This window comes from Lagopus muta, chromosome 7 (genome assembly GCF_023343835.1).
Source record: "Lagopus muta isolate bLagMut1 chromosome 7, bLagMut1 primary, whole genome shotgun sequence".
Taxonomy (NCBI): Eukaryota; Metazoa; Chordata; class Aves; order Galliformes; family Phasianidae; genus Lagopus; species Lagopus muta.
The window spans coordinates 27,026,018-27,038,643 of NC_064439.1; the positions used below are offsets into that span (position 1 = coordinate 27,026,018).

General features: G+C 36.8%; 1 protein-coding gene across 5 annotated transcripts in view; it reads right to left on the reverse strand.

Moving 5' to 3' along the window:
* Positions 1-5,469: 5,469 nt before the first annotated feature.
* The window catches only part of ETV1 (ETS variant transcription factor 1), a 64,031-nt gene continuing 56,874 nt past the window's right edge, over positions 5,470-12,626 (reverse strand). For all 5 annotated transcript variants that reach the window (XM_048950624.1, XM_048950625.1, XM_048950626.1 and 2 more), the window contains 2 exons: positions 9,830-9,931; positions 5,470-7,296 (listed from right to left, as the gene is read on the reverse strand). In XM_048950624.1, the coding sequence (XP_048806581.1) occupies positions 7,075-7,296; positions 9,830-9,931 (324 nt within the window). In that variant the 3' untranslated portion in view covers positions 5,470-7,074. The remainder of the gene's footprint in view (positions 7,297-9,829; positions 9,932-12,626) is intronic.

Genomic DNA, 12,626 nt, shown 5'->3' on the forward strand with positions numbered 1-12,626 from the left:
TGCAGTATACCTGAAATATGCTAGTCCTGAGAATAGCTGGAAGCTTAGTGCACTCCTTAAGACTTCTGGATGGCCACACCATCTTCACAGAGAGCTAGAAAGGCAGCCTACCCTACAGTTCTCTACCGCTGTCACAGAGGCCAACATTAAGCGTATAGCATACATTCTGTGATCATTTGTCACAAAAGGCTGTTGTAATATGGGGATGCCTAGAGCTCCAATGCAAAGAGCTTTATATAAAAATGGATTGAGTTTTCTATAGAATTCAGAGTTTTCAGTAGAATTCAGAACGCATACATTTTTGTTTAATTTCAACTTTTTTTTTTATTGGTCTCATGCTACGCCCTAGGTCTTGATCATTTTCATCTCTCTGAATAATGCAACAAGTGAAAGTGTCCCATGTAGATACCACATCTAGAAAGGCATGCACATTACTAATAACAGGCCATGGACTCTGTTAGGGCAAAGCTACTTAGCTAACTTTACTGATTTATACCAGCCCACAATGTGACCCATTACCCTTGAAAGTTGTCCTTTTTTTTTTTTCTTTTTTTTTTTTTCATTATAGTGGGACAATAAAGTCACTGCATTTATAGCCCAGAATACTCTCTGCATATTCCAATATCTTGTTTGCTCTTTTAACAGCTGCCAAATACTGTGCAGATGGTTTTACTGAATTATCAACAATCACTCCAGAGGCAGTTCTGATATTCCTGTCCTTGGGGCTGAACTAACTGGGGCCAGCACGCCCTTGGTGCAGTCCTGTTGGCGCAGCACATTTGGCCCACTGACCACATAGTGCACTGCCTGCAATTACCTTCTCTCTCCTCCTCTTATCTCAGTTTACTGACTCTGTATTTATCTTGGTCCCTTACTTCCTTATCTAAAACACTGCAATCTTCCAGGTCCCCTAATGCAGCTCATGGTTTGACTCCTGTTGTTCTCATCTAATATTATTGTCCCTTTCTGCATTTTACTTTCTCTCTTTCTTTTCCTGAAGCACTCCCAAAAGCACTGGGGTCTTAAAAGTCATTGCTGTTTACAGAGTTTATTACTTTCCATCATTTCTTATGATCCTCCTGCAGTTTGTCTTTCCAAACAAGTTATCTCTGTGATTTATTGTATCGGTCATACAGTCTCCTTCTTCCCGTACCAATCAGCTTCAGCTTAGCAATTTGGTAGGGCTAGATTTCTCCCATTTCTGTGCCTCCCCAGGGCACACTGGGATCATGCTCCTCTGACCTTCTACCTAAATGTAGACCTCATCATGTCTCTCAGGGCATGTTCAGGGCATTCTACCAGGCAGCAGCCTTGCCTGCATGTTTTTGAGCAAACATCTCAAGTTCTGAGGAGCTGGTACCTCTACAAAACCACTTTCTTCTGCCTCTATTGGGTTCTGTAACCTTATTCCTATACACCCCAGGGAAAACTGAAAGCCACCAAAGCCACTCTTGATGGTGTCTCTAAAACATTCAACCTCAACTCCCATAACTGAGTTTCTATAAATTACCACTGTACAAAAAAAAAAAACAAAAAAAAACAGAGTTCACTAAAATCCTAGTATCCTAGAATATCTTCAGCTGGAAGAGGTGTACAAGGATCATTGAGTCCAATTCCTGCCTCCACACAGGATCACCCAAAATTCAAACCTTATTTCAGAGAGTACTGTCCAAACACTTCATGAACTCCAGCAATTTGGGGCTGTAACCCTGGGGAGCCTGTTCCTGTGCTTGAACACCAACAGGTGAAGGACCTTCTTCTAAAACCCAGCCTGACTCTCTCCTGATACGAATTCATGGCATTCCTTTGGGTGAAGAATTGTTTTAAAATATCTTCCAAGTGTATCAGTTGTGTCATATCACTGAATAGAGGAGAAAAGAAATAGGTGAAATCACCTCTACTCATTGTTTTTTGGGATTCTTGCTGCAATGAGCTGGCACAGCCTACATTGCAGATCAAACAGCAAACATTATTTTGGACCCCTGGCTATCTGGAGTAAGAAAAGAGACACATAAAGGCAGTTTTAAAACAAAATGAACCAAGCTACTACCAAACCAGTAAAAATAAAAAGAATAAAAATATCAACAGCTGTAGTAACCTTACTACTCTGCAAGCAAAAAGCATGGACATGGGCAGAAATGTCCAGAGAGCTTTGCAAAAGCAAAAAGAGAATTGTATTTCATCAGGTCTAAACACCTGATTGTGACCTTGCTTCAGAGATACCTTCCTGTAATGTCTATTAACATCAGGACGTTCATTTAAAAATAATAAAAACACCAAAAACAACCCACTTCAGTGTAGGCTGTGTTTTGTTGAGGTCAGTTCAATGACCATCTGCAGTATGGATAATACAGTGGCAGTATAAAGGCATCATACATTTCTAGGATGTATAATGGTATAGTCTTGGAGAACAGTATGCTTATCTATCCTTTTAGTGATGTTTTGGGTGTCATTTTCACACATAAAAATAGTTCTTCGGGAAAATGTCAATGAGATTCTTCATGGGAATTTTCAGACTATTACACAAGATGGCATAAATATTTCTTTCCCACATATATTAAATTTGTATTCAATGGGAACCCAGTATTTCAACCTCCTGAAGTAAGACATGAAGTTTCCTGAACTTACGGTGCCTATATGGTCATAAAAGCTGGGTGGCCCTCAGCCTCTTGCAGATACACTTAGGATTCTTAGGGATCTAATAGATATTCTCTGGGTAATCTTGTAGTTTTAAAATGCTACTGACCTTATATTTCCATTCTGCCCCCTCCACCCCGCCAGAAATTATCACTCCTGTAGCAGAAGCAACAGAAGATGAGGCACTGAAATGCTCTCTCTATAAAAGAACAAAGAAGACAGTGCAGCCATCTATCACATATGCTCCAGTTCCCAGCTTGATATCTCAGCAAAATGCAGGGGACTTTGAAATGGAATTTCTGAGGTACAGGCACCTGCTTGCAGCTGCTACCTTCCTTCCAAGCTACTGTGCCTCAGGTTAAAACAAAATAAAAAAATAAAAATGTAAATCTCCTAGACTCTTACAGCTAGATTCAAGTGGGGTATTTCAGAGTGATGATTCTTAAGAACATAAAATACCACATTAATTAAGACTCCCTAAACATTTTTGAAGTAGATTATTTGGAAAAGCCCTCAGAGCTATTAACTGAACACTGAATAGGGTCATTCATGTGTGCTATTACCTGTAATATATAAACTGAAACTAATAATCTCCAGAGGAAAAAGTATAGCTATTAACAACTCAACAATTTCATCATATTACTCTTTGCACACATGGATCTATTTCCTACTAATAACAAGAAAAATAAAGACTTTTTTTTTAATATTAAAAAAGGCAAAAATGTTACCAGATGATATTGTCCCAAGAAGATGAATTTGCAGTACACTCCAATCTGATGTCCATACAACTCTGAAGTAGTAACCCATGGGAAACAGTCCCAGGTATCTCAGAATCTCAAAGCAGAAAGGGTCCTGAAGAAAGGGCCAATGGGGAAATATGGGAATTCTCCCATATTACCATATGTACCAATACTCTCATCTGTCATCATTACCACAACAGCCAACTCTAAATAAAGCAGGCAGATATGGTCTGATCAGCATGTGAACTTCATGCTTTTAGAGAATGTACTGTTAAGAATTGCACCACAGCTGATGTATAGGAGTTGCACTGGTGACCTTGGAAAGAAAAGGCTTTGGTTCTCTAGCATGGAAAGCCATATCCCTAAGGCAAAATCTGTGCACTGCCCTAAACCTGCAATATTAACTCCTTTACATGGAATCTGAGGGACTCTGCCACATCCTTATCTAACTGCACCTCTTCAGCTACCAGCGTAGCTGAACTGCTGCAGCAAAGGAAGTATGTTTGAGAACCTACAGCTGAAGCCTGTGTTTTTCCTCCTGCTATGATACAACTGAAGACAAAAAATCCCAAACAATCAAAAGCCCAGCACCCCAAATATACACGATAAAATTCAGTAGGATATTAAAGTGCTGTGAAAATGTGTGTGAGTTTTCAGTTGGAATCAATCCTCTAAAGTTATGTAGTCCATCCTTCTTTCTCTTGTCAGTCAAATACAATGCTCTGTCAACCTAAATACTATGATTCGTATATAACAACAAGTGAATTGTGTGTATTCCTCATTTTTCCCTCTTCCTTTCTTTTTGTTTTGTTATTTGTTTTTTGGGTGTTTTTTTTTTTTTTTTTTGTCACATTTTGCAAGATGCCAACCTAAGCACTGGGAACAGACCATTATCATCTCCTCTTCCACATGGAAGAGCATTACTGCAAGGGCCTCTCCAGTCCAAATGTTTAGGAATCCAATACACAACAATCTTGCAGGAATCAGCTGCCAGATTTATTATTCTACCTGAAAACCCCAAACAAACAAACAAACAAACAAAAAAAACTAAAAAAAAAAACAAAACCTAAAACAAGAACAAAACCAAACTCAAAGAAACGAAAAAGTGGAATAAAAACAAACTTTAAATAAAATTCTTAGGTACATTTTAAAAAGGGTTAATCAGTTCAGTGAAAGACTTTTTTATCTTCTGCTGAAAGATCATGGTAATGTTGGACTGATTGCTTGCTTTTCAGTGAGTCACTACCGTATACAGATACATATATATATATATTTCTTCTTAAATATTACACATTTTATGCATTTATTCCTTTTTTTAATCTCTTTTTCCTTTTTTGCCCAATCCCTCTCCCACACCCACATCCTGCCACAGGCAGGAGGCGCTTCATGCTGACATTAAAGAACCGAAACCAATCCATGGACTTTTCATCAAAGCATGTTTCATTTGGACCTTATTTGAATTGAAACTGCATATTTTTTTTAAACAATCTTACTTAACCTTTTCTTTTTCCTCCTTCCTAATTCTGCAGTTTGAGACTTGTGATTTTGGGTTGATCTCTACAAATTTAAGTGCCATTGAAAATTACAGGTGACAGAATTAGGTGATATAGTAAAGCATACACACACTCCCATAAAATATCTTGTCTTCTGGATCTGACTAAATTAAATACCTGCTCAAATGTTTTTTATGCACCTGTGGTTTCTAATGATCACTACTTCTTTACTTTTGATTAATTGCTTCTTAAAATATTCATAGCTTAACTGATGTCTTAACTGACATGGGATGGAAAATTTATTCACAAACAAGGACTGTCTTTGAAACTCATCCATTGTGATGAAAATTACTGTTTGATATATTCTTTTTCCTCCCACTTCTTGAGAACATAATACAATGATGTACTCCATATAACACCTGTTGAAATTTCACTGGGCAAAAGAAAGAAACCCCAATCTTACCAGCTCTCCCTTTCCTCAAACTAGGATATATTACACTTCAGAAAAGGTGCTCATAAATCTTTAGATTTTTTTTTTGTCTTTTTTTTTCATTTTGCATACAGAATATTGTGTGTGGCTTGTGTTTAAGATTACCCTCAAAAAAAAAAAAAAAAAAAAAAGAAAACCCAGAACAAAACAAACCCAATTTAAAAATATAAACAATGGGAAAAAAAAGAACTCAAAATTTAAATTGTCTTCCGAGCATATCTGATCACATTTACATTTAGTGTCCAAAACAAGTTGATTGGTAACATCAGTGCCAGCACTACAATGTCATACAGTGACTTCATGGTATTGACAGTTCGTCTACTCTCCGTTCCACCGAATATCACAAAAGGTTCTGCAGAGCTTTCCTCAGCAAGCTGAAGCTTACTAGTCATTTGTGAATGCGCATAAAAGCTGCTTATAGCACAGCTATGGCGTAAGCTATTTTCTAAGCAATAAATGGTTCAAGTCATCTATTTTGTCCTGAAATGCTACCTGTAGTTACAGCATTGCTTATAAATGGTCATAGTAAATTCAGCATCAAAGAGAATATTACAGAAAAAGACAGCAGCAGAAGCATTAGCATTATCTAGTATTTATATATGTTATCAACATAACACAGCAGTAAAAGGTTTAAATGCATATTAATGGGTACCATGTCTAAAAATTACTAAAGTACCTATTTAGTGTATTGGATATTTTTCTCAAGGAGTGCTTGCTGTGTCTAAACAGCATAATTAGATATGTGACTTAGTACAGTTAATTCCTATTGATTAAATAACTTATTTATGTACCAAAGGAAATGGAAGGATACGAAATGTTTTCTCCATCCTGATCATGATCCCGTATTTAATGCTGACATGATCATCAGACAGCCTATCACATGTAATTACTACCCTCAAATGGATCCTGGAATGTCCAAGTGATAGCACTGGCCATATATGTATAGTAATGTGACTCCAGTTACAGCATGCAGCTTGTAGTCTGAAGTCAGGGATTTTGTGACTTAGTCCTTCTTTTTAAGGCTACTCTGCAAATAAGTGGGATTTTTCTTTTTCTTTTTTTTCTTTTTCTTTTTTTTTCTTTTTTTTTTCTTTCTTTTTTTTTTCTTTCTTTTTTTTTTCTTTTTTTTTTGAGGCCCTACAAACTAGCATACAAACAAAGTAAAACTCTAGAGATATCTGTTTGCTTTTGGAGGCAAGCTGCAAGGTCCAGCACTTCAAACTTCTAAATTAAATGCTGCAGTATATGCTTTGCTTTTCTTTTATATCTGCAGAAAGACAATTAAGAATGGCAAGAAACAACTGCCCTAGGCATGTTGTGCTGATATTATCAGCAAGTGGTTATTTTGCACAATGAGAATTAACTGTACTACAGATACCCAGAGAAAATGTACAATATTTTATGTTGATATGAAACAAAACAGACATGATATAGCTTTTTTGTACTTAAAACCTGTATGTTCCCTTCCCAAACTTAATAAAAAGCAAACCCACCCTTTTCCTCCTGTTACACACAATAATGTTTAGTTTCCAACCCTCCCCTTTCAAATAAAGTGCGCTGTCCATGGCAGACCATAGGAATAATGCAACAGGAAAAGCCCCTTTTAGTGTACTATTTAAAAAACAAACTGAAGTCGATTCAGCTTTCCTCTGGCTCTTGTGAAAGAGGAGAAGCCTAAGAGAGGGGGAAAACACCCCCTTTACTGTCACTGTTGTTAGTAGACATAGCCTTCATTATATGGGTGGGTGTTGCAGCAGCCACTATCTTGCATGTAGACCATGCTCTCGTCAAAGTGGGACAGGGGAACAGTGTCCTCCTCATTGATGTGGCGCTCCATGTCAGTCTTCAGTAAGGGGCGCTGGTTGTCTGGAAAGGCCATGGAGAAAAGCGCTTCAGGGTCGCAAACAAACTTGTAGACGTATCTTTCTCCAGCAACCTTAGGATGACAAAAAAAGGTAGCGTAAGTGTTGATGTTTTTGCAACTCCACATTCAACAGATTTCTGAAGAACTCATCTTTATTATACAGTTAATAACAAGTCAGCAGAACGGGTAAGGACAATAGTAGAGACTAGGGATCTGCAGAAGCAGACTATGAGGAACTGTCTTGATTTTGAGACACGTGATATCCTTTTGAAAGGTGTACTAGCTATTTTACTTTCAAACTTCGTTTGTGGTTGTTTCTTATACTTAGCCACAAATGGAGCTGTTAGTATAGGAAAATGTAAACAAACTGTCACTACAGAGGCAAAATAAAATGACTAAGTCCAACACTGTGTGCAAAGTGGAAAAAAGAATCACGTTGCACGATAGAGATCTGAATTTCACTTTACGTAGATTGATTCATACTTAAGTATAAAAGCACTTAGTTATAGTGCATGCTGATTGTACAGGGACAGCGTAAGCAAATACGTAAGCTAATATGTACTTAGCAATTGCTCATGCAAAGCCTGGGACATTTAGATTTGCTTATGGAGTGGCAATTTGTCCAACAATCCCAGTTTTCCCTTACTCAGAAATACCACTAAATGTCTGTGTTTTGTCCAATTAAAAGCTAAAGAATGATATTAAAACAAAACAAAACAGAATTACTGCCATACTAAAATGTAAAATGAAAAAAAGCTACTCAGTAGTGCCTCCTCAAGTGCCATATTTAAAGAATTACAGTAAAAAATATGAGCAATATTGCATTCTCATCAACTAAAATTATTTGAAAATAAAAATCAAAATGATCATTGATTCCTGCAACACCATCTAGCAAGGCATTGAAAATGAATGTATGAAGATGGAAAGATAATGCAAAGTTAACTGTATTCTTATGGGTGCAAAACAGTCTGTAGCATCTCCTTAAATTTTCATCTTATCTTTTCTAGAAATGTAATATTTTGGTAAAGACAATATCTGCAGGAGAATTTTTTTTTTTTCAGCAAATTAACATCAGGAAATTTTACAGACTGAAGTCTGCACTCAGAAACAGGATATTTACACAGCATATTACCAGTGCTTAACTTAAAACAAAAGGGGAAAAATATACGTACACCTTTTGCAGTAAAGAAACTTGCTACAAATTTATAACCCCATTAGTTTTAGCATAAACTAAGTTGCTAGACAAGATGATCCAAGGGAAAGTTTCAAACATTGCTATGTTAGAAAAGTAAGCAATCAGATTAGTTTTTAAAATGTGTGTTAAATACAGTCATATAGATAATAAAGGAGTAATTAAAGAGTTAGCAAGTTAGTTGTCAGAAGAACATGTTAAATGGAAGTGTCCATATTATCTTCCTATTCTCATCTTTTCAACTTTTTGTACCCTCTTTGCCAAGATATTCTTGATTCTGGGCTGCCTTTGAATTGTCCATGCAGCCAAAACTAAAAACTGAAACAAGAAACACCTCTGTCTGTAGCAGTACCCAGAAAATCCAAGCATTTCTGCTTCTCCCTGACTGTACCTAGTTTCCAGTCCACTTCACAGAAACTAAGAGCACAGGTAAAAGACACACAAAAATGGATAGGGCAGTGTTGTTGAAGTACCACAGGCACAGGTTGTACAAGCTGTACCCCCTAGAGAGTGAAACAGGTGATTACTACAATAATCCCAGAGTATAAAAAGAGAACCTGTAGTAGGTAACTCCAAACGCAGACTTCAGAAGTCCTACTGGAAAAGCTACCTAGCAACTTGGGCTGAGGGCATTGTTTTCACTCATGCAGCTGGCCAATGGAAGGTTTAAACATGTTAGTCATCACAGATCACAAAATGAATGTGCAAAGATATAGAACAAATATATAATACAAGGTGCTCATTGTGATCTTTGACCATACCTAATAATTTTCTAGAAGTAGGAGGTCTCTCATGTTGTCAAGCTACATAACTCTACGTAGCAAGATTTAAAAATATACACAGAAATGAGCAAACTACAGGAAAATAACAGGCTGAATACTGTCAGCAAGACCAGGTTGTTATACATAAATTTTTGTTAAATATTTCTCATAGTTCAGTATATTATGAAATACTGAATTTCACTTAAAAATAGCATTATTACAAAACTATTATTACAAAAATTGGTAAGATATTTAGTTTTTTAATAGGTATCATTTTTCTCCCTTAACTTGCAGTTATAGAAGTATCTAAGCAATGGTCAGTTAATTTAGATCTATAAAATATTATTCTTATTGTACTCTGCTATTTGCCTTTCCCATGTTCGAGGAAGCTCTTTTGGATATTTTTCAATGCTACCTCTTTCCCTTTAATCCTGATGTGCACTGTGTAAACTAAAACCACATACACTTTTTACACAGAAAAAAATATCTTGATGCATACACTGGATATGGAAGGTGAAGAAGAAAGCCTAGGGTTTGTCTAAAGAGATGAAAAACCTATCTAAGCAATGTAGTTATAAGCACTCCTTGTAAACTGACTAGTGGATTAATATTCAACATTTCAGTGAAATTTAATACAGAATTAGCTGCTCACCTTTTGCATGATTCCTTTTTCATAATAATAGCGAAGTGATCGGCTAAGTTTATCATAGTTCATAGCTGGCCTATTTTTCTGAATCCCCCAGCGACGTGCCACCTGCCACAAAAATGGATTAGCATTGATTTGTTAAATGCATTTCACAAGCAGATCTTATCATCAGATATTTTATTTGGGGATTGAGTAGGGGAACCCTGCAGGTGGAATGCATAAATAAAAGAGAAGAGGCTGCTGTGACCTGAATTTCCCATGTACTAACACAATTTTTAATTGGACTCACCATCATCCATTAAACTTGGAATAGACTCACTCATTTGCAAACCTAGTGGTGGGCTGGTTTTTGTTGTCATTGCTTTGTTTTGTTTTTTAAAGAAAAACAATGAAAAACTAGTTATATAAAGATATGATAAAAAAAAATATTTATCAAGCTCCACTGGAAAGCTTTAAAGAAAGATGAAAGCTCTTCTTTAGTTAGTTATAGGAATGATTGCATTATTTTTTCTGTGTTTTCTGTCAGAAAGCTAGTAAATTATATTAAAAACACATATATACAAGCTTAGTTCATGAACTAATACAGGCCATAACTTGGAATGATGTCAGTGCTGAGATCATTAGAAGATAGGAGTCAAAAATGAGTCCTAAATACCACTACATAAAAAAAATAAATTAAAAAAAAGTAAAGGGAGGCAGGATAATCACTTGGAGGAACTAGGTGGCAGAATGAACCAGACAGAAATTGCACAATTGTAGTTGTGTAATTTCCCTTAAAAATAATATCAAAAAGTAGTCACTAGCAACTTGTGAACCATTCCAGAGAGCGATATGGCTTCTGCTCCTATGATTTCTACTTGGCTTTATTCTTCCTGTTTTATTGCCAAAGATAGTTCTGGAGAAAGAGACTTTTTGTTAAAGAGCTTAACAGCTTATTCCCCACCCAAAATTATAACTGGTCATTGGCAACATTTCAATTACTGTCTGTACAAATGACTACCCATGTCAATGGAGGAAGGAAAAAAGAAGCAATGAACTCTTTAAAACACATTCTATAAAAATGTTAGCGAGGTTCATATGCATACAGCTCTGGAAAAAGGAAAGAGTAACCATGTGTCTTCTCTGCAGACAACTCTACAACACCTTCCCATAGGTGTCTGGAGTCTTTTGATGCAAACCATAGACAACATCCAGAATTGAGAACTGAAGGGGACTAAATAACAACAGTAAAATCCAATGACTTTGATCTCCATCTGGACAGTAATTATTTAAAATTTATTTTTAAAGTATTATTTCCTTTCTACAGATAAGACTTTCAGGCTTATGTAAATTATCAAGGCTTTGCTAACTTTAGCCAAGTTGTAACTGCATTAAAACATACCTCCAAATCATGTCAATTTATACCAGCTGTAGATTTGGCTTAGATATGCAACCATAATTCGCCTATTCATCTTTGTAACACATGCCTACATCTATCTTTCTTCATTCCTGACAAGTTTTTTCCTGCATTAATCACAGTCCTAAAAATCACCATTGTATCAAGTGTGCATAATACAGCAAAGCGTATAAAACAAAACAGTCATCGAGAACACGTTATACTGTATGTTATTTTAACATATGTGAAAAGGCAAGCAAGTACAGAAGTAGTCTTTGTAAGTGAGTCTTCCTGTCCTTCATCTGCAGAGCATATATCAAATCATGCTTTGAGGAAGTGAGTTGGGGTTCTAGCCTTCCACTTCATCTTCCTGCTGAAGGTTACTGTGTCTATGACAAGGCAGCAGAAATGGCCCTACGCCAGTTCTAAACCTCCACAGTTTACAGTCACATGCTTTCTGAATGAACTGTGGTGCCCAAAAAGCTGATACATACTCGTTTCTGTCATCACTCTTTCTACAGGGACATAAATCTGAAGAAAGGGATGAGATACAAAGGTCATGCCATTGACATCCTAACCTGCCACAGCTGAATCAACAAGATCTTTGACTTCCCTTCAATTTACACTTGGCAACTAACAGAAGTGTGCAACTTCCCACAGGCTATTCTTATTTTAATCAACAGTTTCGGTTGGATCCACAGCATTCACGTGAAAACAACTTAGCCTCCTTTGTACTCCCTGAGAGCAGAGGAGCAAGCAAGTTTGAAGTAGTCTTCCTTTTCCAGATCTTAGATGCAGCATTGCTCGAAAACACAAAGCAACTGCTGTGCAGTCTCACAAACAGACGATCTGACTAACTTTCATCTATCTCTTTGGGGAATTACGCAATAAAGAACTCTCAGGGCGTTGTTTTTTTTTATTTTCCTTTCCATATCTAATAAAATCTATAACGTTTTTGCACCATCTGCTGGGAACGATTTTTCAATAAATGAAAAATGAATGATTTTTCAATAAATGAAAAATGTTGGATACTGAGATTGGAGCAAAGGATGTTCTGTGGTCAAATCCTTAGATGCACAGTGTCAGGATCTGCCAAGTTGAATATAAGTAGCATTGGAGAGCACCTGGACAAAAAAGAGCTGGCACATGGTCTCTGCAGCAGCCTGCCCATCAGCCAGACCATGTCAGGAAGAAAAGGAGCATTAGTATTGTCTCAATATCCAGCTACCCTTAGGGCTGTTGATGCATCATGAAACTTAAATGCAAGAAAGCTTTCAGATTGCTTATGGCAGCAGATGGATAGCAAATGGCAGAAATAGCTGGTAGAATGAAGAAGCTGCCTTACACCCCCAAAGCTTCCCACTCAGCTCTAACTCAGAAAGAATCCAGAAAGAGAATTTACTGTGTTCTCTTCTATTGCTCAACCCC